The sequence below is a fragment of the Podarcis gaigeae genome (assembly GCF_964106915.1).
Source record: "Podarcis gaigeae genome assembly, chromosome: 2".
In the NCBI taxonomy this organism is placed as follows: Eukaryota; Metazoa; Chordata; class Lepidosauria; order Squamata; family Lacertidae; genus Podarcis; species Podarcis gaigeae.
The window spans coordinates 80,176,038-80,202,704 of NC_139679.1; the positions used below are offsets into that span (position 1 = coordinate 80,176,038).

Sequence of the window (26,667 nt, forward strand, 5' to 3'; positions counted from 1 at the left end):
CTAATGCCACCAAGTTCAACCAGTTTACACAAACAAATGATACACAATGTCCTGGAGCCGTACCATGCATTTTGTTCTGACCATTTCCATGATTTTTCAAAAACAGCTCCATTGGCATATCGGCTTCTCTGCTGGCCAGTGAATATTTTGTTGATTCCCAGATAATATTGAGGGAACTAAAATTGTCAAATTTACGTCCCTGTTGATCATAAACCTCCATCTCCAATACTGGATTGCGATATTTCGAGACAGGGACCTGGAAGAGAAATCAACAGGAAAAATTATCCTTGGAATTGTGTAGAATTGAAAGACAAGCCATGGTGTATTGTAATGCAACGATCGTATTTTTCAACTGAACAAATGTTTGAATATTTCTGTGAAAAAACAGGGGAAACTGTCGTCTCTCAAGCATGTTGAAAGGTTGCCTACATGATTGGCCCCAGCCGTGTGCTAGCAGGAATTTAAATCTTTCAGCAGTATGTTGGGATGAGGCCTATGCCATTTCTTAAATGCCTAAAGGGTACTTATATGCTAGTTAAAGATAGATATTTTACTATCATTCTTACCCCTTGCTTGTTCTGATGAAGAAAAGGACAGGAGAGACCTATCTCAGGTTCTGCATATATAGGTGCCAAAGTGAATCGGGAGGGGCTGGCACAGATCAGCGTCAGAACAGCAGGTTCAGCAGCTGGAAAGGGGTTAGTAACCGTGGGCTTGTTTCCAATTATTAAGGAAATTACCTGCACAAAAATGAGAAAATGAATGAAAAGAAAATATGAAAGCTGTGTTATGAAGGCATTTTGTTGTCACACAATCTAAAGCAAACTCATTTCTCTTTCTCGCTCTCTCTTGCAAGAAATATTAAGCCAACATGAGTTTATGTTCCAGTAATAACCTGCACTCCTGACAGATAAAGATGTATCATTTTGACATTTATTTTCATACACAGTTCCAGCCCATTATCAAAGCACAACTTCTCACTGATTATTGCTATTATACCAAGCTTAACACCGCAAAACAAAAATCAAGCTTTTAAGATTTTGAAACAGATGGCAGAGCTTTCTTTCTTCAAGGAAAAAGAAAGTAAAAAGTAACTGGTATGTACATATACCAAAGGCTAGTTTAAGAGTTGTTAGTTTATTTCTTAATGCTCAAGGCTTTTTCATTTTCTTTCCTGACAAAAGCAATATTCTTACCCTATAAGAATATCAACTGACAGCACATTTCAAGTCGTTGTAGATTATATGAACACTATGAGAACAACTTTCTAAGTGTTGCTGGTTCTATATTTTTTCCTCTCTTTGTCTTGACCTGAACATGAATATTTTTAATGAACATACCTGGCTGTACCTGATAATAGACAGTAGGTGACTTTCATCTAAATGAATATGCAAATGCAGATCCTTTTATAGGGTGCATCAAAGTCTTAAGACACTTGTGAAACTGAGCACACTCAAAGAAAGTTAATACAGTGGTACCTCGGGTTAAGTACTTAATTCGTCCGGAGGTCCATACTTAACCTGAAACTGTTCTTAACCTGAAGCACCACTTTAGCTAATGGGGCCTCCTGCTGCTGCCGCGCTGCCACCGCGTGATTTCTGTTCTCATCCTGAAGCAAAGTTCTTAACCTGAAGCAATATTTCTGGGTTAGCGGAATCTGTAGCCTGAAGCGTATGTAACCCGAGGTACCACTGTAGAGTCAAATAGTGCAAATTGAATTGCTGAGAGACTTAGGTGAGTTTGTTTTGCTCTCCCCCCCCCCCCATTTGTACTTATGAGATATTTGAAAATTGTTCAGATGTCCAATAACCCCAAGACAGTTTGGCACTTATCTTTTCTTACAGTTCTCCATTTATATCTGCAGAACCTCCGAAAATAGTTTAAGGAGGAAAAAACACCAATGACTGTTCAATGCCCTCTGAAAAAAAAAAGCAGTGGCCTTGTACTCAGCAACTGAACTCAGCTGTTGAAGCTTTTAACACATTCTGTGACATAAAAGGGTTCTGTGAAAAAGCACTTGTGATGTTAACCTAATTTTGAAATGCTTAGTTCTCAAGAGTGATATTAGATTTATCAGAATGTATATAAAGAGCAGCAACTAATTTATGCATTCAAGTTTTGTATTATACTGTATTAACTTTGGCACCCCCAAAAAAGCTCAACAACTCTGCTCAATCCAATGGGTAGATCACTGCCGGGGTTTTTTTATAGTGGGAGTAGATCACAGTCTCTTGGGAGTTGGACATGTCTGCTTTATGGAATGCAATTTTATGAAGCCTTATTATCTTAGCTAAAATTCTCTCTCTCAGGCCCCCCTCCCTTCAATCTATTTGTATGCCACTTTCCCACAAAACGGTGCCCAAAGTGTCTCACAACACATCAAGTGAACATGTATAGCCATTCAATATATATTTTTGTGGTCTCAAAGTCCAACAAAATTTATCATCTCCATCTGTCTTACTCACTTGTTCCCCAAGGGCTCTGCAAGATGCTCTAACCCAATGTTGGAAAGGATTCCTAGTTGTAGGTGGCCCTAGTAATGATAAACCGACATTGTCTGAATCTTCAGCGCTGATGTTCCTGTAGAACTTTGATGGTTCTAGAACCCATGGTCTGGGTCCCCCTTCAAATATTATATCTTTGGAGGAGCCCAAAGTTACTAGGGCAGCAGAAATGGGATCAACAGTCTAGAAGAAGAAAATAACCCTGATTAGAATTTGGTACAAAATTATAAAATACTGAAAATAATATAATAATAGCACATCATACTGTTGTCTCACATTGATCTTTATGTTTAACCTATGAGATTTATATACTTTGCTTGGAATTCTTGAAATACTGAAGCCTCCAAACTGTATCCAAAATTACTATAAAAATTAAAACAACAACTCTAAGTATAAATAAACCTAACCTAACTAAATGCACACTTAGCCGTGAAAAATAAAATAATCTCTCATGTTGAACGACTTTCTACCAAGTTTAGGAATCTTTTGTCATATGATTTAAGCATAGCTTAAAGTTGTTTTGGGGTGCTGTCTGAATATGAAGTGACATTAGAAACCAATGGAATATTGGAACAAAACCTGTATTACCTCACTATCTTTGCTTACAAGCAAAATATTTCAGAGCATAGTGCTGGTTTAACCCCCCCCCCAAAGTTGTAGCTCATTACAAACATGGAATTTCTCCATGCAAGTGACTTTTCTGAATCTTCTTTTCCCCACTGTGTCTCCCCCCCTCCTTCCCCCAAAAATCTGCTTTTAAAACTATTGTGATATCTATTTAAGCAAGTGACAGCTAGTGCTCTGGACCACTGAGACATACTAAAAAGTTCTAGATTAATTCAATCTAGCTATTACTGCATCATTAATGAAACAGGCTCATCATCTCAAGGGTACATGTCCACAAGTGGTTGGACATTTTGTAGTTCCTGAAACCCGTAAACAGTTTATAAGGACTATTCAAGGTAGAAAGCATCAGAGATTCAAGCATACGGGAATGAAGCTATTTGATTTTGATATAAATCCTTAGTATCCTATAACACTTCACTCAAATCACTCAGTATTGCAAGTATTTACAGAAGAATCAAAAGACTAAGAAATAGGGGAAACTAAAGGCTTACTTTTAGTGGCAGATGGGCAGCTATTGTAATACTGGCACTGAGGTGGATATGTTCATGGGTGTAACTAACAACAAGTGCTGTATATCCTTGGACTTCAGCTTTTACCCTGACCCCACTGCAGTAGTCAGAAGTTGGCTTTAGTCTTCCTGTTAAGGAAATCAAAGGAGAGTGAAAATGTGCAATGTGAATATTACTTGAGTAAATTTAAAATCAAATTTATTCATGTTGTTTTTATAAGTAAACCACCCTGAATAATCTAAATACAAGAACAATAACACATATAAAGTAACACAAATAGCGAAGTGAAAAGTCAGCAGATCAAAACAGTATTGCTAGCACTGCAAAAGTCTTGGGGTGAAGGGTGGGGGAAGGAAAGGTCGGTGACCATTTTGTGCAGGAGACCCAATTTCTGCTCAATACACATCGACAGAGAACGTATAAGCATGACCCACCCCCACCCCTGTTCTGCCTTCTTCTGAGTCTAAAAGGACCCATGCGTTGGTGATCGCATGTCAGTTGGACCAGCCTAAAATGGGCACCACCTGTACAATCAATCCCTATTATGTAACCAGTTGTGTTGTTGTTTTTTTACCAACTTTTATTATTATTACAAATGAATGAAACACAACCAAAGTGGACTGGGAACCTGTATCCTTCCAGAGGTTGCTGACTTCCAAATCCCATCAGCCCCATCCAGCATAGCCAATGGTGAAGAATGATGGGAATTGTAACAACTGGGAAAGCTCTCAACCCCTGATCTATATAACACCTCTTAGTTATTCATAAGCATTTGCTATTGATAAAAGAATCCTTAGCATGCCAGTAAGTGGATTACATATTTGTTCCTCTATTTTATAAACTGAAATGAAGTAATTCCTTTTAAGCCACCTTGAAGTGGAATGAATACACCACGGTTCTCAACCTCGACAACTAAATCAAAATGTGAACAGTCACTCAGGGTGACCATCTGACTGGTTTCTTCATTCATTAGGCCATTAATCTTCAGAGGCAGCTCCAGGATTTCACCCACACGTGCTTCAACTCGACACGGCGTGAACTCCATGCCACTAGGTTCTGTCACGTACACCTAGGAAACAATAATGAGGTAAGACACAGCAGCCAGAATGGAGATAATGAACAAAACCTGAACTGGAAATTTTGAAATGCCAAGAGGAAATTGCTTATTTTTAGCCACTTTTAACTATCTGAAAGTTTCACTTTTAACCTCAAAAATTTCCAACTTCTAATTTGAAATGTGTGACTTGCAGACAAATAACTTTGTTATAATCAGAACAAAGCATTACACAAATACCTTGCAGAGCTCCTGAGACTCTTAGAGATCTTCTCTCTCTCACACACACACACACCCGATTACACAGCTCACATCCATTATGCCCACACACAGTCAAAAAAGTGAGACCTAGGGAGAGGTCCAAAGGCAGACATGGGCAAAGTCCCTCAATATGGTTTGGTTTATGTATTAAGGAGGCATGGCAGTAACTGACTTTAGAAGGCAATGGAATTGCTAGGGAAGACATGACATTCTTTGTTAACTTCCTATAAATTACACTTTATTTCTTTAAGGTTCAATAATATCTGTCTAATGGACCTACATTTATCTAATTCCTCATTCAAGAATAACAGAGGCAGTAGTTCCTTCTTAGAAAATCTAAATGCAAGCAAAGAGCTCCTTAGGATCTTGATTTTACCTTTCCTTTCTCCCCTAATGCACTTGGTGCTATATCTGAGTTAAGGACTAGATTCATTTTGGTTAGAGTTGTCATGCTCTAGATTTCTGCAATTGTGGGAGTTTCACCACAATGAGCTTTAAGAACCTCTAGGTTTGATATTTTCTCAAAACTTATAATCTGTGTATTGACCATATGGCCAAACACGACAATGTCTTTGCTAATATAACCTTTGTTGAATGCCTACTGTTCCGAAGGAGATTTAAATCTTTGGGGCTTATTCTTTATAACATGCTGACAATGAAAGTGACCAAGCTGAATTCTTGTCATCCAAAAGGGAAATTCCCACTCATTTCAATTTCTTCATTTCATCTCTGGCTTAATGCTCAGGAATTGGGCAAGAGATAGTGACAATGCTACTGGTAACAGATAAGATCCTTTTGTGGAGATAGAAATAATAAACTGAAATGCATTTGAACATCCAATTTAACATCATATTGTCCAAACGTGAATGTGCAGATGTCACTCCGTAATAGTAGAATAGGAATTTAGCACCTTATAAAAATTGCAGTCACTGTAAGTGTATTACTCTGATCCCCCTCACTTCTTCAAGGAGTCCTCTCTCTTCTGAAAGGGCATCCAATACCATGGCTCTCAAAATGTGTATCAGAAGCCTAGGGAATCCCAGGGAAGCATAGGACCTTGTGGCAGGTGAAGCTTTTCTCTCCAAGCCAAAACAGGTTGGCTAAATTGAATGTCCCCTGGGAGTGGACCTTTAAGGGATTGGATTGTAGGGGATGACATCACTCCTTCTTCAATATGACTTGGAAAGAAGGGAACTCGGAAAGAGATGCTACTTCTTAGATTTTATCTGTGCTTGGACTTAGGAGGTGGTCAGAGAACCTCTTCTATTCTCTTTTGTATGCCTGTGTTGCATTAATAGTCCACATGTTATTACAGCAGGCTCTGTCCATTTCAATAAACACAGCTTACAGACATGTAAATATAAACAGGACTGTGGTCAATCACACTGAGTCAGAGTGAATGCACAGCAGGTTTGGCGCGTGCTTAGTGCGCATGTGACTGTTGTGTTTATTGACAGCTCACTTCTGTCACATATTTTCTATAATATACACATGGAAATTCTATCTCAAATGTGGGGAGAAGCAGATGCTTAAATTCCAAGTTTATATTTTATTCCTTGCTATCATCAAGAAATCATCACAGATGGATAGCAACATTTCATAACAACTGCTTGATCAAAGCTTTTATTCAGTGTGTCTAACTTTTTAAGCCACCTGTCTAATGCTTCAGGTTAAATTGTGGACCATATGGCATGGTGTTAAAAATGTAATCTTCATGAAAGGTATAGACTACTTGCATAACCTGATAATCAAGGTCAGCAGGCAGATGTTTGCTTCAAACACAAGATGCAAAGCTTGAGCAGAGACAGTTAAAATGTTAAACTGAAGGCACTTGTTTCGTTTAATGCTCATTCTTGCAAGTTCAAATGAGATGAAGTGCACTCATATGGCTCTGCGCTTTGAATCATGAATCTCAAAGTAAAGGTTTAACTAAACATCTCATTTCTGAGCCTCATGTAGGCAGCTATCATTTCCTGGAAAATGACATTTTGGGGACAGAGATATTGTGTGGTACATACACACAGTGTAAGACTGCATAACAAACCTCCATCTAACTTTAGTAGTAGGTTATCAAGCAGGATAACACTGCAACTTAATATTTAAACTGCCGTGTTTAATGTCCATTTAAATTATTTTTGAAAGGGCAGACAGACTGCTTAAAACAGATTGAAAACAAGCGGTTACATATACCATAGGCACTGCAGATGCAACTTCTAGAACAGTTCTATTGAACAAAACTTGCTTAGAAATATATTTCCTGCAACACATATTACTTTCATACCAAGAGTGACTGTCTAGTAAATGGCTTTTCGCTCTGGAACAGTCACTATGTTCCTGGGAAATGCACCCTAGCAAAAGGGCTTTTAGAAAACAAACATGCAATGTGAACTTGGCAGGATTCCAATAGCTCTTGACTAAAATAGCAGGCAGTGGCTCTTTAACCAGATTCCTCTCCATTAGTTGTTGCATTATAACTGGTCCAGGTGGTACCATCTATCTGACATAAGCACAGTAGTCCAAATGAAACCGTATCTCTATATTCTTAAGTACACAGGCTCTAGAGAGTCAGGTTGGGCACATATAATACCTGGCTGATCTTAGAAGTCGGGCTTTGCTTGTGCTATTAAAGACAGTGCAATTGTGTATGTGGGGATGTCTTTGAAGCCAGCTCAGAAACTACAAATAGTACAGAATTCAGCTGTGAGATTACGGACTGGGACCAGAAGGTCTGAACATATTACACCAATTCTGGCCCAATTGCACTGGCTACTGTTTAGTTTCTGAGCTCAATTCAAAGTGCTGGTTTCACCTATGAAATCTTACGTGGCTAAAGATGCCTCAAGGAACACCTCTCTCCACATGAACCAGCTCAGACTCAGAGATCTTCATCAGAGGACCTTCTCCATGTATCTCTTCCTAGGGAGGTCTGGAAGGTGGCTACAAAACAACAGGTTTTTTCAGCGGGGCTCTCCATCTGTGGAATGCTCTCCGCAGGGATATGTGTCTTGCACCATCACTGTCAGTTTGGGGGCACCAGACCAAGACATGATTTACCCAGGCTATTGGTTGTTAAGTTAGCCTCTACTGTAGTTCTCAGTTTTTAGTAAGGTGGGGCAGACATTTCTTACTGTATTTTTGAATGAGCATTTTAGGAACTTTGTACTGTATAAAGTTTTCTCTCTCTCTGGTTTACAGCTATACAGTTTGACTGAAACAATTGGCCTGGTACCTGCTAATTAGTTCCTGTCTGCTTACTAGCCTGGGTCCACAATCACCCAGATTTACCCCTCCCAAACATACAACACATTCAGCACCTGGCTCTGCATGTATTCCTATTCATACTAGATTAGGTTTGCACATGCACCTCTTTACAGTTGTTAAATATGGTAAGCTCTGATGGTGCCAATCATCTATTTGAAAAACTAGGAGGAAGAGGGGAAATTAAATCCAGAATCACAACAGGTGAGAAGTGTGGTTAACCATCTGTTTGACAGGTGAGTGTGCAGAAATCTGCATGAACTATGGATCAGTCATTATATATAATTGTAGCTGAAAATTGGCTCTCCAGGAGTTTAAAATGTTTGCAATTTCACTTTGGGGGGAGAACAGATAATTTGGAAAACTTATTTAGAAGCCTCCTTCTTCCTTTTCTGGCTAAAGACTATTTCAGGTAAGTCAATTTTGTGTCTTGGAACCTGAATTTCACCAATCCAATCTTTCTAGAAGGTTTGTAGGAAGTGGAGGTTTTAACACGTGTCTTCAAATCTTTCTGCGGTTCTCTACATCTGTAGGGTGTTAGCATTTAGCCAGATGACAAGGGATAAAGGAGAGCATTATTCACCTTTAGCAATTTAAAAAGGAACCAAAATTAAAATGTTGGTCATTGTGACGGAAATCTCAGGTAGACCAGAATTTAGTGATGCAGTGCTGTGAAATTTCCCCAGAGTGGTGTAGCTTGCAGAGTTGGCAGCAGGTACAGCTATCCAGAGGGGAGTGGAGACAGCACTTTGTGAGAGAAAAAGAAAAGCAGCTGGGAGTTGGCGTTCAGCTGGATAGGAGAATAGCCTCTGAGCTTTGTGTAAAATGCACCCTGAGGAAAGTATCTATAGCCAGAGAAAGAAGTCTCTGAACTTAAAAGATAGTGACTAAAGAGTATACAGAGAAGTGAGAACTGGGAAGCTGAATTTGAAAAAGGAGAAGTAGAGTTGTGAGGAAACACTCTCCTTTGGTCTCATTTCAGGAAGAAGGAAAAAGATCTTCTGGAAAGAGAGAGGAATAATTCCAAACCCATTAGGAGGGGTGTGGTGATCCCTTAGTCTGCTATACTAGTAGAAGAGCCTCAGGAACGAGATTTATAGAAGACTGGGAAACTGACAAAGTACCACCTTGTCTCAGGACTCAAGGATTAAGACCTTAGCTGCAAAACTTATGCAAGTAGTTTAAGGAATTAAAATATGGTATGTATTTGCCATCTTGTTTAGAAATCCATAGCATCCACTGAATTGTTATATAAACATTAGTTAACAATTTCTTGAAATGATTCTACCTCCTGGCAAATCTTTTGTTTTACCAATTTTGTTGTAAAATGAAACCTTTTTCCTGTTTAACTTCCCTAAATCTCCAAGTGCTAGAGTTTTCTTTAAAAATAAGAAAATTAGCCAGTAGTAAGAGGGGGCATGCCTCAGTCATCCTGTGCATTTTATCCTGTTTTCCCCACTTGTCTCGTTCTCCATATGTATGAAAAGCTGCTTCTGCAGTATTTAACAAACATAAATAATTCATCTAGGGAAACCCTCTTGTGAGAGAAGCAAAAGGATGTTCAACATTTCCTGTCTGCTCTGAAGCCCCACAAGTAGAATTCCCTAGGCACAGAAAGAGACATGAACTCTTCTGCTTCATGACTGATAGCACAGTGTGCCTTCTCTGCAGATTCTGATAAGACCCTTCTTGGAAGGAAAAGCAAAATAAGTATTACTTGCCTTCATTTCCCCGTAATGCAATGAATTCTGAACGTCACTGGCACGTATAATACTGACACCAATTTCATTTCCAGTGGTCATTACTCCCTTGACTGTTACTGTAGCAATGTTTTGGTTAGATGAGGACCAAGAAAAATTACCACTTCCACCATGAGCCTAGACGGTAAATGAAAAAAACATAAAAAAATATTCATTTTATTACTTGTTCTCATATATACCTCTAAGTTACCCATTCTGCAAATTACTCTAATAGATTAGAATAGCCTAGCCTTGAACTGCTAGCCAGACATTCATGGATAGAAACACTCTTCCGCTAAACTAGAAACATCAGGGATCCACACTCTGCTGCATTTTAATCTCATTTCCTTACACAAAGATGTTTCATTCATAGTTATAATGGCCACAGACACCTCTCTCCCTCTGGTTCTCTATCGCCGGCAAAATTTTTGATACCGAGAGATACCTCAGTGATTAATAGTGCCAGTAGTCAGCATATCATTTCACAAGTCAGCACACAAGAGGCCCAGCATATAGCATTGCTGCGTTCTGAAGAACTCCGATTAATTCCGTTTTACTGAAAGCCGGAGACAGCCAACTGAATGATTTCAAGTCTCAGTGCAGCTAACCTGTGTACTGCTGAAAGTGTTTTTCTACCAATGGGAATTTCTGAAAAGTATTAATGGCAAAAGGGGGCACAGAAAATTGATTTCTTGCTGTCATCATGTCTTTATTTTTAGTCTTAAGGGGAGGTTAGCTGTGTATATACATTGCTTCCGAAATTCATCAGAAGTCAGCCGCTGACAACAATGAAGAGCGCCAGTTTTCACCATGCTTCTTACAAAGGTCTGAATACTTTGGCCTGTAACACCCTTAGTCTTTCAAAGGACTCAGTAGCTGAAAATGCATGTCATCAGCCCTAAGTCCTTTCCTAAAATCAAAACTGCTAGGTAAATTTTGTGTTTGTGGCTTGAACAAGAAGATGCATTTACAGTACTCTGTTTTTATAGCGTGTAAACTATGGAGAGATGTATGACCTCACTGATCAAGTGACGGGATAGCTCTGTATGCTATGCATATCAGAGATGTATACCATCTGTTTCAGCTCTATAAAAAACCCACTGCCATAAGTAGAATATCGTCAATAGCAGTCTGATATGTGTTATAAATTCTGGCAACGAGGAAAGAAAACCCAATAAGGGCACTGTAAATTACCCACACTCTTCCACATGCAGAATTCCTTCCCACTCATCTTCTCCACTGGTCAGATTACTCTCCACATGCAGAGAGGTTGCACATGCAGGAGAGTTTCTCAAATTATCATAAATGATTTGTTTAGAATTATTCTAAGCAGAAACACAAATTTAAAAATCCCAGGAAAGAATTTCACTTTCACAGGCCAAACTGCCCAAATAAACATTTCTAAATAGGGGATGATCACCACCACACATCTCCCATACCCTTCTGGAGTTGGACTGAGTTCTAATACATTCTGTCCCCACTGCACCACCTCTCACATTCGGAGGGGAGGGGGTTGAATTAACAGAAGCACAAACCATACGCGCACACCAGCAGGAGCATCCACTGCGTAGAGCTTTGTTCAACAGATGCTCCTACCCGCGAAAGCAAAAATCTAGATTCAGCCCCATAACTTAAATTTCTTTCTCTCACTGGAGAGCCAGTGTGGTGTAGTGGTTAAGAGTCTCGTAATCTGGGTAACCGGGTTCCCGTCTCCGCTCCTCCACCTGCAGCTGCTGGGTGACCTTGGGCCAGTCACACTTCTTTGAAGTCTCTCAGTCCCACTCACCTCACAGAGTGTTTGTTGTGGGGGAGGAAGGGAAAGGAGAATGTTAGCCGCTTTGAGACTCCTTAGGATAGTGATAAAGTGGGATATCAAATCCAAACTCTTCCAATCAGATTGCTTAACTAAGACTTCTGTATTTTTACATGTCAGAAACTCACACAGCTTGGCATTCATTCTTAAAGTATGCTTCACATAGATGCCTCTTTTCAAGTTAAACCATTTCTCATACAAAGAGGACGAAAATCTTTGTAAGAGATCTGAAGAGCTCTGACACCCTTAACTGAGTTACCTGTAAACAAAGCCAAAAAAAAAAGCTTGCGTAACAGAATTTGTTTTTCCCAGGAAAGTTCAAAGAAAAGATGCTTCTGGTTAACCTTATTCGCTGGAAACTGAGAAAGCATGAAAAGTGCAGAAGAAGAGTCATGGTTGGAAGATCTACTATAAATAAAGCCGTGGCCTTTGCCTCCCAACAGCAATGTTATTGCAATGGTGGATGAAACAGAGGAAGTGAAGTATGTCGGTGCAAGTGCTGCTCTGGCTATCTTCTCGGCAGTCAACAAAGCTCCTAACTTATGGAACCTACCTGCCATAAACCATAAGAATTTTTATTTGTTTTCCATTTGTTATTTTCTACCACCACAGGTTATGTTCTGCAATCATACCTACTTTAAAAGGAAGGCTCCTTAATCATAAGAGTGTGCCATAAAACAAAATGCAGTTCTGGAAGCAGCAGGTGTCAAATTGCAGCAGAAGAGTAACGAAATTCCATTTTCTAAAAGAAAGAGGGTTGCAGCCTCAAAAGTTAATAACGTACAATAGAGTCATCAAGTACCCAATAGCGAGGCGGACTGTTTTCTGCATTTAGATGGCTTTCAGCTCTTACCTTTATTGTGTACTGATAGGCTCCAGCTTTCGGCTGCCATGGAAACGTCAAAATGCTTGGTGATAAAGTAATGGGAACATAAATGTCTACTTCTTGCTGATTCTGTACAGGAACAGGTAGTGTGTGAACACCTCCATCCTATTAAAATAAATTATGCACTAATTAAACTTTGTTTATTTGACAAAGTCTGTCTGAATCTTAAAAAGATGAAATGCCGGGGGGAACTTCGGGATGCTTATTTCATTTTTGACATGTTCATGAACTTCTGCATCATCACATACACTGGAGACACTTCTCCATGTCTTCCTGTCTCTGAAGTTACATAGGTGGCCATCTTAGCTGGCACTCAATTTAATGTACTTTCAGCACCAGGCAAAGACCTCTTTATTTCCCCCTTTTAAAGGCTGTGTGCTTATTACTATTTTGCTAAGGTGTTTTACTGTTTTAATCTATAGTTACCCAGAGAATATTACTGAAAGGTGCACTGTAGTGTCTTTTAATAGTAGTAATAAAAATATATACACGGGCTAAGAAGCTGATACAGAGAGTGGCCTTCTAATTTTGTTGCAGAGCACATTTTTGTCAACATATATGTATTAGAAATGTATGATATTGATAACCTGAGGATATGGGTTCTGGTCCAAAGGGCTTACTACATTCTGGGGGCTCCTTTCAACTCCAAGCAAGTAATGTTAGGATCATAAGGTTGTTTCCAATATCGAAACAGTAGTTACGGTATATTCAGAGTGGATTCAGTGAAATTAATGAATCTTGCATCCATTGATTTCATTGGGTCTACTCTAAGTAACTCAGTTGGATATGCTCTACAGTTACCCAAAAAGCAATGGCTAATTTACAGTATATAACAATTACTATTGTTAACCAAAGACACGTTGCTCACAATAAAGTTAATTGTGAAAAAAAACCACTTAGTATTTCCTACTACTACTATTACTACTACTACTACTACTACTACTACATTAGTATAAACACTTTAATAGTACTTTTAAATTCACATATGTGACCTAGTTGTAATCCTTACAACAGCATTATAAAGTAAGTCAGGCTCCTTATTAAACTATGCATCACTTTCCACGCTTGGATAAGACCACATCCACTAAACTTTAAACCAGAAAGAAGTATATTTCAAAATAGAAGCTGTCTATCTGTTCCCATTAATGGGTTTTTCTGAACTCCATACCGGCAATTACTTTCTAAGTCAAGAAACAATTCCCTAGACAATTATCCCAAGTAAATCAGCTTGCAACTATCCAGGGCTGCCAAGATCTGCAGCCTTGAGCAGCAACTTCTCATTAGTCACAGAAGCATTATTTCCTATGGGAGGTTGCTAACAAGATATTCTGGAATCAATGGTGTTGGTTATGGGGGCACTCAAAACTTTGGCATGGTGTTATATCCTTGGGGTACTTTGCACATCCAGACTGATAGCAGGGACTCAGTCACCAGTGGTCTATAGGAATGTTGCAGATTTAATTACTGTATACTATTATAACATTTCCTTTTGATACCCATGTTGGCTAGGTATGAAGAAAACCTCACAGCCCTGCCCTCTCCTTCGTGCCAGCGAAGCATATAACTGAACATTGAAGAAACTTGCCAGGCTTCACTCATTCCAGGAGTAACTGCAAAAGCCTCTTGCTTCTACAGCAGCTTCAGGACCAACAGGTGCCAGATTGTTAAGAAATAATTGTCAACACTATTGAAAAAAAATGATTAAAAGTACTCCCCACCCCCCCAAAAAACCCAGAGTCCTTTCTGTTGGGGATAATTCAAACTGATATTCCCATGTGTCAGAAAAGGTTATCTATGTATGCTACCTCTGCAGCCCGTGTTTTGTTAGCCCCAAAATGGAAAATGAGCGATGTCCCAACTAAAGAGGAATGGCAACTTAAATTGACAGAATATGCACAACCTGCAGGCTTAACATATAGAATAAGAGAACAAGAAGAACATACGTTTAAAAAAGACTGGGAAATGTTTATTGAATATATGGGAAATAATTGTATACAGCTGAAAACACTGGCAGCATTAAGATAAATTCAACAGTGTAAGCAAGTTTTGATGAATGCAATAATGGTACAGTTTTTGTAAAATATGCAGGGATTTATGATATGTAAAATGAACCGTGGAAAGATTATTTTAAATTGTTTATATATATATATAGTGTGTGTGAACATAGGACTGTTCCTTCCTACCCCATTTGTCTTCAGTAATCAAAAAGACACAGGAAGGGCTACAAAACTTGCAAATTGGGGCCAGTCTATAGGAAGTTAGCTCTACAGCTTATCCTCATGTTTTGGAAATTATTGAAGCCCAATTGAAACATTCCACTTAATTGTTTGGTAAAGGTTTTACCGGACTGTCCTGCCTAGGATGTCTGAATGCTCCCTGTAGGAGAGGGAAAGCCCCTAACTTCAAGCATATACAAAAGAGTCAGGTTAACAAATAGAGGCAGCCTAGTCTGCTCCCAAACACATTATTTTCCTTTGTATACAGTGGGCTTTTTCATCATGGCTGAACAACTCATATCTATAACATGAAACAGTACAGTTCAGAAAAAGCTTTACTACTTGAATACACTACTTAGAAAAAAGCCCCAGTGATCAAAAATGTCCAACTGAGTTGCTTCAAATTAATGGTTCTAGGGATATGTAGTCAGTTTGTGATTGTGATTGTTTGTGATTGTGAAGACAATTACTTGAAATGAAATTCTACTGAAATCAATGGAACTTATTTTCAAATAGATGTGCTTATAGTTGTAAAGAGTCCTCTGTTTCTATTAAAACAGGTTAATTCCCACTCCCCCTTGACTTTGTTGAACTTCAATGTATCATATTTGCTCTTAAGATACCATTCAGGTTCAAGGATTCAGCTTTAAACAAATGCAAGACAAAATTTTCCTCTTTCAACAGACATACCTGATCTACAACAGATGTTAAAGAAGCACTTATAATGGTGTGTCCCTCCTTTATCGCTTTCACATGATGATATGAACCATTTGGAGAGGACTGAAGAACCTTGAAGTATGCTTTTGGCCAGGAAATATCAATTCTGAGATTCTGAAATTTAAAAAGGATAAGTGTAATTACTTGGACATAAGAGGATGTACCGGTACTCTGAATAAAACACAAATGAATATATGACATAGAAGTACTATAATAGATCTAGGAAAGATTGAGCTGAACTTCATTCACAAAGCAAGGCTTTCCTAACACCTTCGGCTGCCTATAGTTCACTGTGCCCTCTCTGCACAATCCTGGGGATCTCTGGCAATGCTGTGGGCTGGGGCATGGGAAGTGGTCTTAGTTGGTCTTTAAGGTGCTATGCAGAATTGGACAGAATAACAGGAAGGATCCAAAATCGACAAGATCAAAGATTTACAGAAGACTGGGGAAAATTTATTCAATATTTGCAAAAATTAAGTGATAACCAAATTACGTTTGTAAGTTTTAATGAAGTGCTGTGATGGGAGGATGTTATAATAAGTATTAAAAATGGGATGAAGTTTACAGTAATATTATAAACAATAAGCTAGAAATGTGTAAAAAGTTAAAATATGAAGGATTGGCAGACAAATTGAGGGAAGTAAAAAAAGAGAAATAAGATGTAATTAAGATGTATGGAGTGTATAATTTTGTTTTGTAATGGAAAACTAATAAAAATATATATTTAAAAAAAAAGAAATTAAGAGACCTAAGTTAGCCCTCGCCATTAACCTCTATGAGCCCACTCTTTGTGTGTGGATTCTTATTCAGGTATTCAAACACATTTAAGAGAAAATGTATGCCCATATTTCACTTACATCCGATAAGTGCACCTTATTACTTGATTTATCATACACATCAACAGTGATTTCATAGAGCCTCTCTGTTTCCAAGACCCACCTATCAGCAGGATGAATTGAAAATCCTATAAAGTAGAAAAGCAATGAAAATCATACTTTACAGAAATACATATCTGATAAAGGGTTATCAGAATCATATTTTCAATAAAATAAAATACTCTTATATTGTTAATAAGAGGCTTCTAATATTCAGCCAGGGCACTAGAGTTTTACACAAAAAAAATTAAGCAACAATCACATTCTGCGACTGTAGAAAAATAATTAAGTAAATAATTATTACTTTACTTGTCAGTCCCAAAGGGCTCCCTGATCTGCAACTATCTATCAATAATAATAATAACAATAATTTATTTATTTATACCCTGCCCATCTGGCTGGGTTTCCCCAGCCACTCTGGGCGGCTTCAAACAGAACACTAAAATACAATAACCTATTAAACATTAAAAGCTTCCCTAAACAGGGCTGCCTTCAGATGTCGTCTAAAAGTCTGGTAGTTGTTGTTCTCTTTGACATCTGGTGGGAGAGCATTCCACAGGGTGGGTGCCACTACCAAGAAGGCCCTCTGCCTGGTTCCCTGTAACTGTAATCTATCTATCTATCTATCTATCTATCTATCTATCTATCTATCTATCTATCATCTATCTCTATCTATCTATCTATCATCTATCTATCTATCTATCTATCTATCTATCTATCTATCTATCTATCATCTATCATCTATCTATCTCTCTCTCTCTCTCTCTCTCTCTCTACCGTGTGTGTGTGTGTGTGTGTGTGTGTGTGTGTGTATTATAGCTAGAAACATAAGAGCTTCAAGCAAAGATAATAGGCAAGAGTACTTTCTGTGGCCCAGAGAAATGCTTGGAAACAGGGAAAGGACATTTAAAGAAAAGTGGAGAAAGGGCTTGGAACCACAGATTAATAAGAGGCACGTAAACTCATGGCTTTGCATATGATAAGCACAATGTTTAACCATTCACAAATTTGCAAATCTAATGAACATGAGATATTTGAAAGTTTGAACTAGTAGGCTATAATTATGGCCACGCAAATTTAAAGGCCACTCATCAGTCAACCATAGACATGAATTATATTAAAAACACATCAACATACTGTAATATAAATGGACACATTAAGTTATTATAGCTATAATAGTAATAAAAATAAAAATAAATTAATATTTTTTATTTATATCCCGCCCTCCCCAGCCGAAGCCGAAAGAAGTTATTTATTTTCCCCAAAAATTAACAAGACAAAACTGACAGATTCATTTGATTGAACATCTAGTACTCACCTAAGTATCCAGGGTCTACAACGTAAATGGTGCCATTTGGTAATTTGGAAGCACCTTTCATAGAAATGCTTGGAAACTGGTCAAGGTCAAGAGATTCTGATACAGTTTAGCAGCACAGTAAGTTACAAGGAATTTCTTCCTTAACTGAAACTAATGAGGAGAATAACTCCATCATAAAGAACACACAGTGGGCTATGTTTGCATATGACACTACACTGTGATCTAATGCTGCATGAATGAACTGAAGTGCGCCTGAACTCAGGCTCAGGAATCCCTCTTCCTCCCAGGCAGCCATGCAAAATACTTAGTTGAAGTTTACTTTCACTTTGTTGCCTTGTTGCAGGGGTTGGCAATTCTTTTTAGCAGGGGGCTGGTCCACTGTCCCTCAGACCTTGTGGGGGGCCAGACTATATTGGGGGGGGGAATGAACGAGGGATGATGAGCGGCATGCAAAAGGGCTCTGGAGTGGGGCTGCTTTAAATGGCGGCCATTTGAGAGGGGCGCTCAGCCAACTGTGGCTCCTGTGTCTTGTGAGTGGCAGGGGCTGTGGCGGCGGCAGAGGAATGATGAGCGGTGTGTGAAAGGGCTCTGGAGAGGGGCTGGCACCAACAAAGCCCAGCCCCCTTCCTCCTCTAGGCAGGGCGGGGAGAAGCCAAAAGGAGGGAGGGAGGAGGTGCTGCTGCGGTGTATGGGGGGGGGATGGTGCTGCCTGAACGATCAGAATCAGATCCATGCAGCAATTCCCTGACTGTCCATGGGCCAGATCCAGAAGGCAATCAGGCCGGATCTGGCCCCTGGGCTTTAGTCTGCCTACCCATGCCTTGTTGTAAACTCAGATTCCTAGGTCAAACTCTTATTAGATAAACAAGTCAGCTTCATAACCCATAGTCTGAAGTTAGTTTGCTTTGCAATTTACCACTTTCCTAGTTCATAGAACCAGTGCTTTTTTCTGGGGGGACGCATGGGTTCGCATACCCCTAAACATTTTGTGAATCTAACAGGAGAAGAAAATTTATTTATTTTTAGTTTCTTCTCTAGCACAGTGAATCTTCAGTTCCGTTGCTATCCACAACGGTGGCCTTTTGTCCATTTACTGTATTTATTTCCCCTGATTTGTACTATAAAATAGCGATTTTCTTGAGTCAAAATGAGAGTACCCCTAAACATTTTTTTAGGAAAAGAGCACTGCATAGAACATGATATGCTGCCCTTCATAAAAATGAAACTAATCTTCAATGAAATCCTCCTGGCTGCACAGGACAAGGAGAAGGAAGAGGGAGTTCATGGGATAGCTCAGTTGGTAGAACATGAAACTCTTAATGTCATGGTCATGGGTTCGAGCCCCATGTTGGGCAAAAAGATTCTTGCACTGCAGGGGGTTGGACTAGATGACCCTTGGGGTTGCTTCCAACTCTGCAATTCAATCATTCTGTGTGCTTTAAATGAGCTCACTATAGCACATGCACATAGTATTAAACCAGGCATCCCCAACCTTCAGCCCTCCAGATGTTTTGGACTACAATTCCCATCATCCCTGACCCCTGGTCCTGTTAGCTAGGCATGATGGGAGCTGTAGGCCAAAACATCTGGAGGGCCAAAGGTTGGGGATGCCTGTAAACTAAACTATGGTTTAGCATTATATGTTAATGCAGCCGGTGACTTGATACTCATATAATCTTCCTAACAAGAGTTTTAATAAACAGTTCCTGGAGTCTGGATGCAGCAGACTAGTATGGACAAAAGTGTAAGTAGATGCTTCTCACAGCTGCCGTAGTGGGAGGGGTGAGTGCAAGAGCCTGACATTTTACATGCCTTCCTCTTGTAGTGAGAATCATGGTTTCCTGTTCCACCTGAATCAAACTAATACCTTTTATAATTATATTTATGTTTGGCACAAGATGAACTGCATTTCCTGGAGGTAGAACTACATTTCATTGTATGGCAATTAAGGCTGACAAACAAAGCAGAGAGGGAATTGTGATACTCAGCTTGCAACAACTTAAGATTGTATGGCTCCATACACTATGTTGCATTTTGCCTAACCACTGTAAAAAAAGATTTATTTATTTTGCAAAGTTTATATATCACTTGACTGTAATAAAACAAATACAATCATCACTAAAAATGCTACTTTTTAAAACCTTCAAAAAGAATAATCAATGATAAGCATATGTCAACGTTCTGCATTTCTGGATAGGCTTGCCTAAACAAAACTGGATTTAGCAGGCGCCGAAAAGAGTATAGTGAAGGTACCTGCCTGATGTCAACAGGCAAGAAATTCCAAAGTGAAATGCTGCCATATTAAAATATCAATTTCTTACAAGTGCAGAACAAGTATTACATGCCACCTGTAACAGTGTCAGTTTTGCAGATTGAAGCAGTCAAGGCGGCATATACAGAGAAAGGAAATCACACAAGTAAACTGGTCCCAAGCTGTTAAAGGCTTTATATGATAACAGTAACATCTTGAACTTGGCCCAGTAACAAATCAGGGTCTTACTTCTGACAGCAATGGTGCTACAGAATTCTGCAACTGCAGCACCCAAATCAAGTGCAAGGAACGTACCACACAGAATGCATTGCAGTAATCCAGTCTTGAAGGAACCAATGCATGAAACCCCAACCCAAGTCTAGCTCACACAGCTTCCGTTTCAGTTACCATGTTTTTAAAGGGTTCTAGGCCATTGCAGCTGCAGTTGCCACAACTGTACAGAAGCACAAGATACCCCCCTATGTATTCTCAATGCTGCTGTAAGTAGTGAGCTAAGCCAATGTTTGAATTAACCTTGACGAAACAAAATAAAAAAAATCCTTCCAGTAGGACCTTAGAGACCAACTAAGTTTGTTATTGGTATGAGCTTTTGTGTGCATGCGCACTTCTTCAGATACTTCTTCTTCTACAGAAACCTGTAACTGGAACTATGGAAGGCACCACATTGAACTAACCTTGGTTATAGTTTGTGGTTAGTCTGGAAACTGCTTAGCCACAAACCTTGGTTCAGACCACATGCTAAGCCAAAACTTAAATTAGTTCATCATGACACAGCTATGAGCTTCTATCTGGGAGCCTGTATGTTCCAGCATTTGTGCTAATCCAAGGTTTGACCCAGCACGACATGCGAACTAGGTCATAGTGGCTAGTTCTCCAACTGCTGCATGAGCCAAAATCTATAATTTCATCAAGCTTCAAGGCTAACAAGTAGGATGCTATTCAAAAAGGATATTTTTGTGGCAAAGTACAACGTTCGTCTGTCCCCGCTGCAATGCAGTAACTCTGGATGTTGCCTGATCCAACTTGGCAACAGCCCAGGCTGGATCTCCCCCAGGGCTGAGTGTTTTGTTCTGAAGCTGCAGTTCATACTGATCGGAAGGCATTATTAATTCTGTACATATAGGAAGAAGACACAAGAAATAATGAGAGCGTAAAGGTGTCACCCTTGGAGTCCTGTCAGTGTAAAATATCGAGTCATCAATAAATTTGTTATGATAAATAAAAAGAAAAATGGATTGAAGCAGCAACTCAAATCAAGTGAAGGAAATACCTTATACTCACTAAAACTGGTTTATGCAGCAGATAAAAGTATAAATCCATATACTACTACTGAGAGTTCTTTTGTATAGACACACACAGAGGATAGTATTTGTAGGAATACACTCAGGTTGATACGATGTAGCCTAACTGAAACCTTCCTTCCTGTCACAGGAGTTTGGAGGAAATGTCTGCCAGATGGCATATTAAAATGACGCGTCAAAATTTGGCTCAGTGAACTGAAACTCACAGTCTCCGTTTCACCCTTCTTGACTTAAATGAGGATATGTACAGGTCTATAGATACACATAAAAGGTGGTAATCATTTCTGTCAGGTATATCTGCATTCCAGTCTTTCTCAGAGAATGGCTGAATACAAAATATCAACATTTGAAAAAACAAAAAGACAAACCTGTAATCTTCCCCTGTCTTATTTTCTGAACTTTATATTGCACTGACATTCCTACAAGTAGGTAGATATCATAAGCTGGATTCAGAATGATGTTTTCCAAAATAAACAATCTGACTTCAGCAGCAGGTACATTCTGTAGGTTAAAAAAGAAAAGGCGGCGGGGGGGGGGGGAGAGAATATAGGTTTAAAAACTCTCACACAAATGGGATTTCCAAAGAAACAGTTAGGTTCATGGTAAAGTTTTAATTTCATTCACTGAAAAACAAACTTGGAAAATGTAAAGCAAGAAAAGCACTCATTTTGTTTTGAAATAACAGCTGGTTGCATTGCCCTTTCAGAAGGGATAGGAGCAAATTAAGGTAGTGTTATGAGCTTGTGGGCTGTATGCAGAGACCCTTCTAATGCTACTTAGAGTAGACCTATGAAGTTAATAAAGGTAAAGGAAAAGGGACCACTGACCGTTAGGTACAGTCGCGGATGACTCTGGGGTTGCAGCGCTCATCTCGCTTTACTGGCCGAGGGAGCTGGTGTACAGCTTCCGGGTCACGTGGCCAGCATGACTAAGCCGCTTCTGGCGAACCAGAGCAGGACACGGAAACACCGTTTACCTTCCTGCATATTTATCTACTTGCACTTTGACATGCTTTTGAATTGCTAGGTTGGCAGGAGCAGGGACTGAGCAACGGAAGCTCACCCCGTCGCGGGGATTCGAACCGCTGACCTTCTGATCGGCAAGCCCTAGGCCAATTCAGGTTCAGGAGTTTTATTGGGTCTGCCTGAGTAGGACTTAGGTACAACCGGTTGTGATCAGGCATGCAACTGTCTCCAGTAAAGATCCCCAAATTAATAGCTCTGCCAATGCTTGTAAGGTGCAAGATTTCAGGGGTCCCAGGAGCTGGCTACAACTGAGTCCAGTTGGCCTTGCAAAATGTACATATTACCTTGCTTGTTGTGGAATTAAGCAATAATAAATAACCATGCTGCTGTCTGTCTGTCTGTCTGTCTGTCTGTCTGTCTGTCTATCTATCTATCTCTATCTATCTATCTATCTATCTATCTATCTATCTATCTATCTATCTAAATCATCTATCTATCTAAATCATCTATCTATCTATCTATCTATCTATCTATCTATCTATATCTATCATCTATCTATATCTATCTATCATCTATCTATCTATCTATCTATCTATCTATCTATCTATCTATCTATCTATCATCTATCTATCTATCTATCATCTATCATCTATCTATCTATCTATCTATCTATCTATCTATCTATCTATCTATCATCTATCTATCTATCTATCTATCTATCTATCTATCTATCATCATCTATCATCATCTATCTATCATCAATCATCTATTTTTCTCATCTCCCACACCTTGGAGCAAGCACAAAGTTCCAACTTAACTGAGGTTCTTGGTAAGAATTGAGAAAATCCAATTTCCACAAGTCCTTTTTATTGCATACCAGGAAACAGAAGATTGCACGATACACTACTGTGTAAAATACAGAATGTGACCTGTTTGTAAGAATAACTTGCTCCAAAACTTTTTTTTAAAGCTTACAGTATCTTCTCACATAAGCACATAATTTTGTCAATACTCTATAGATAGCAAAATCTCTATAGATAGCAAAATGTATAAAGTTCTACTGGAGTTTGCTGAAGGATAAGTTCTTTTGTTTTTTTTAAAAAAAACTTCAATAGTTTGGCAATCCTCTATTTGTATGTCTTGGTGTTAAATTTGGGGGTTTGGACAGCAGAGTTTTAACAGGGCTTAACATCCTCAGGAGTCAGAGGCCAGGTGTGCCAGATGCATCCTTTTTCAGGCAAATGGCTTGGCTAATGGGCCTGAATAGCTAACCTGTCTTATCTTCCTTGAGGGTTCTGATGGAGTCAGGTAACTCTCCCCCCCCCCCCCCCCGCTCCAAGAATAATGTAATCTAATGAAGAATGTGCAGTTTTGAGTTCTGAAAAGTAACTTCAAGAGCTCCCTCTTTGGGGGATCTGTTGCTATAGACAAGTGCTTTGCTGTCTGTCTCCACCTTTGCTCAACTTGTATATTTGCACATAAACTCTTATGTCTCCACTGATCTCCCTTTCAAAGGAAGGCAAGTCAGGGTAAGCATTGCCCCAGGAACTTCTCGCTGCCTGAGGAACAGAGACGTCACATGTTGTGGTGTTTTTCCCAGTACAGTGGTCTGTCTTTTAAAACATTAGTTTTTTAAAAAATAGAAAAAAGTTATCTACCTGAACAGTTGAAAAAATCTCTTGTACCAAGTCTAGTTTTTGCCTTTGAGAATAGGTGTACATTATTCAATTCTGCGGTTATAATTACTTTTTCTTGAAAGTATTTTCTTGGTGCTTTTGGGGGAAGAAATGAATGTCAACTTGTCAGAGAAAACTGAATGCAGCAAGTTAACTTAAGCAACTGTATTTTGTATTGCCATGTGGGTATTCTGCAGTGCCATGTGGATGAATGAAGTATGGTTTTCAATTTTCTCTGACCTCACATGTGGGTTATAAAGAACACAGTGAGAAGGGATTCCTTAACATCTCTAGTGAAAATGTTCTACTTGCTCAAGTCAGCTCAGCCAGGAAAGCAGAGGAAGAAGTGTGGAGAAAAATGCTGGAGAATTATTTGAAAAAGAGAAAGATACATGCCAACTTTAAATAACAACAAAGAGTTGATTTGCAAAAAAAAGATAAATTGCATTTTATGTAATTTCAAAAGTTAATTTCCCCTTTTTTAAAAAAAAAGGTTGAGAAGACACACGCATAATGATTGTGTACATATTCTACCTTTTAAGCACATTCTCTCCCGCAAAGAATTCTGGCAGTTGTAGCTTATTCCTCACAGAGTTACAATTTCCAGGACCCTTAAAAAACAATATTGCCCAGAATTCTTTGAGGGAAAGAATGAGTTTTAAAGGCAGAATGTGGGTTTTATGTGTGTGTGTCTTTTCAGTCTTTTCCTTGTAAGGTCACAGATGGGAAAAGCATATTTTTTGTTGATGTCCCCAGTGAAGGTGTTCTTGAGAGAACCTGATTTTTTTCACATTTATCTTCGTTGGGGCAATGCTACTGCAGAGATAACTAACATGGTGTATTCAGAAACATTAACTAGTTCAATGATGGCCAGGTAATTAACTGAGACCTATGGAGCAGGTTTAAGGGACACAGGTGGCGTTGTGGGTTAAACCACAGAGCCTAGAACTTGCCAGATCAGAAGGTCGGCGGTTCGAATCCCCGTGACAGGGTGAGCTCCCGTTGCTCAGTCCCAGCTCCTGCCCACCTAGCAGTTCGAAAGCACGTCAAAGTGCAAGTAGATAAATAGGTACCACTCCGGCGGGAAGGTAAAAGGCGTTTCCGTGTGCTGTTCTGGTTTGCCAGGAGCGGCTTAGTCATGCTGGCCACATGACCCGGAAGCTGTACGCCGGCTCCCTCGGCCAGTAAAGCGAGATGAGCGCCGCAACCCCAGAATCAGTCATGACTGGACCTAATGGTCAGGAGTCCCTTTACCTTTACCCTTTACCTTTATGGAGCAGGTTTAACATTGCCAGCATTTAAAGATTTGAAGGGGCTTCTAGTTTCTTTCAAGGTACATGTCAAAAGTAATGTTTGATTTTTAAAGACTTAAGCAGCTGGGGTTGGGGGACCTAAAGGGCAGCCTACTCTCACATGAATATGACTGTGTTGTGTTAACTTCTCCTAAGGCCATACTCTGGATTAATGGAAAATAGGAACACCATGCAATGAACATATTCTTTGTGCTAACTTATGCACAAAGTTAAGACAATGACCTTAGCATGGTAGTATCTATCAATACGTATTGACAGAGCAGTCAAGCCCTTATCAGATCATATTCTGTTTGTTTATTCTGTTATACTACGGTTAGTTATACACAAATCTGCATGATTGCCTTTGAAATTTTACAAGCACTGAAAATGTATGTGCACTCAAGCAATCAGTGAATGAGGTAAATCCGGTGTTAACAAGCAAGCAATTAATATGACGCATTCTTTCAGCTAGAATTCTCATTCTGGAATGCAAACTTAAAAGCCAAGCCTAACCGGAGATCTTCTGGACAGCTAGGAAAAAGGAGCTGCAAATGATGGGGTCTGGTGACATCAGGGCTGGCCCAAGACTCCCCACCAGTAAAGAAGGGGTCAGGGAAGTTCTACATCAGGAACAAGGGGAGAGGACTATATCAGGAGAAACCTGCTGCCTGAGGCGGTTGGCTCACCTTGCCTTATGGGTGCGCCACGCCTGGATGACACTGTACCATAGGCGCCGACTCCATGGGGCCTGAGGGGGCCCGAGCCCCCTCAAAAATTCATTTGGGGGGGCTCTGCCCCCCAATAATTTAAGAACATTATTACCGTAAATTTCGCTCTATAACACGCAGATTTTTTCTCCTAAAAAGTAAGGGGAAATGTCTGTGCGTGTTATTGAGCGAATGTGTGGTCCCTGGAACTGACTCGCCGGAGCGCAGGGGCAAAAATAGGCAAAAATCAGGCAAAAATAAGATCGGGCGGGAGGGCGGAGGGAAGGCGGAAGCTGCTGCTTTCCTGCATTCTGCCTCAGGGTCTTACTGCCCACCCGCTTCTGTTGCTGCGTTTGCTCAAACTCAACAAAGAGCAGGGAATCCCCTGCCCTCCTGGCAAGCAGAGGGTTAAGGAAAGGATCGAGTCCTTCCTTCTAATTCTTTCCTAGTCACACTGCGTGCAGGCTCCAGCCCACCACCTCCTCCTCTCCGTGCTATAGGGACTCGCAGGTGGGAGAGAGAGAGAGGGGCCTGGCTTGGGGGGGGGAAACTTTTGCCTTCCTTTCCTCCCCCCCACCCCGTTAAACTCCTCCCCTGCATTCTTAGCCAGCTGCTTCTCCGCACACCCCTCTTGTGCTTCTTGTCCCTTCTGTGTTTTTCCTTCCCTCCCCATTTAA

General features: G+C 39.8%; 1 protein-coding gene and 2 long non-coding RNA genes across 4 annotated transcripts in view; 2 read left to right on the plus strand and 1 right to left on the minus strand.

The window, feature by feature from the left end:
• The window catches only part of LOC310838952, a 28,329-nt gene extending 18,402 nt beyond the window's left edge, over positions 1–9,927 (plus strand). Inside the window, exons 1-4 of one of the 2 annotated variants that reach the window (XR_014561250.1) lie at positions 3,890–4,330; positions 4,614–4,727; positions 8,151–9,412; positions 9,742–9,927. This is a non-coding gene — a long non-coding RNA (uncharacterized lncRNA). Of the gene's footprint in view, positions 1–3,889; positions 4,331–4,613; positions 4,728–8,150; positions 9,413–9,741 lie in introns of those variants that run through there. The other variant, XR_014561249.1, reaches the window with a different exon arrangement.
• NUP210 (nucleoporin 210) overlaps positions 1–26,667 on the minus strand; it is a 95,012-nt gene that overhangs the window by 39,327 nt on the left and 29,018 nt on the right. Inside the window, exons 6-17 of the mRNA XM_083726897.1 lie at positions 21,719–21,851; positions 21,002–21,160; positions 17,778–17,846; positions 16,442–16,548; positions 15,558–15,698; positions 12,619–12,756; positions 9,935–10,090; positions 4,511–4,709; positions 3,623–3,768; positions 2,466–2,687; positions 567–740; positions 64–256 (exon numbers count right to left, since the gene is read on the minus strand). Coding sequence (XP_083583023.1) covers positions 64–256; positions 567–740; positions 2,466–2,687; positions 3,623–3,768; positions 4,511–4,709; positions 9,935–10,090; positions 12,619–12,756; positions 15,558–15,698; positions 16,442–16,548; positions 17,778–17,846; positions 21,002–21,160; positions 21,719–21,851 — 1,837 coding nt within the window. The remainder of the gene's footprint in view (positions 1–63; positions 257–566; positions 741–2,465; positions 2,688–3,622; positions 3,769–4,510; positions 4,710–9,934; positions 10,091–12,618; positions 12,757–15,557; positions 15,699–16,441; positions 16,549–17,777; positions 17,847–21,001; positions 21,161–21,718; positions 21,852–26,667) is intronic.
• LOC310838954 lies at positions 10,010–14,767 on the plus strand. Its single transcript, XR_014561252.1, has 4 exons — positions 10,010–10,097; positions 12,078–12,247; positions 12,638–12,734; positions 14,161–14,767. It is a non-coding gene; the product is annotated as an uncharacterized lncRNA (long non-coding RNA).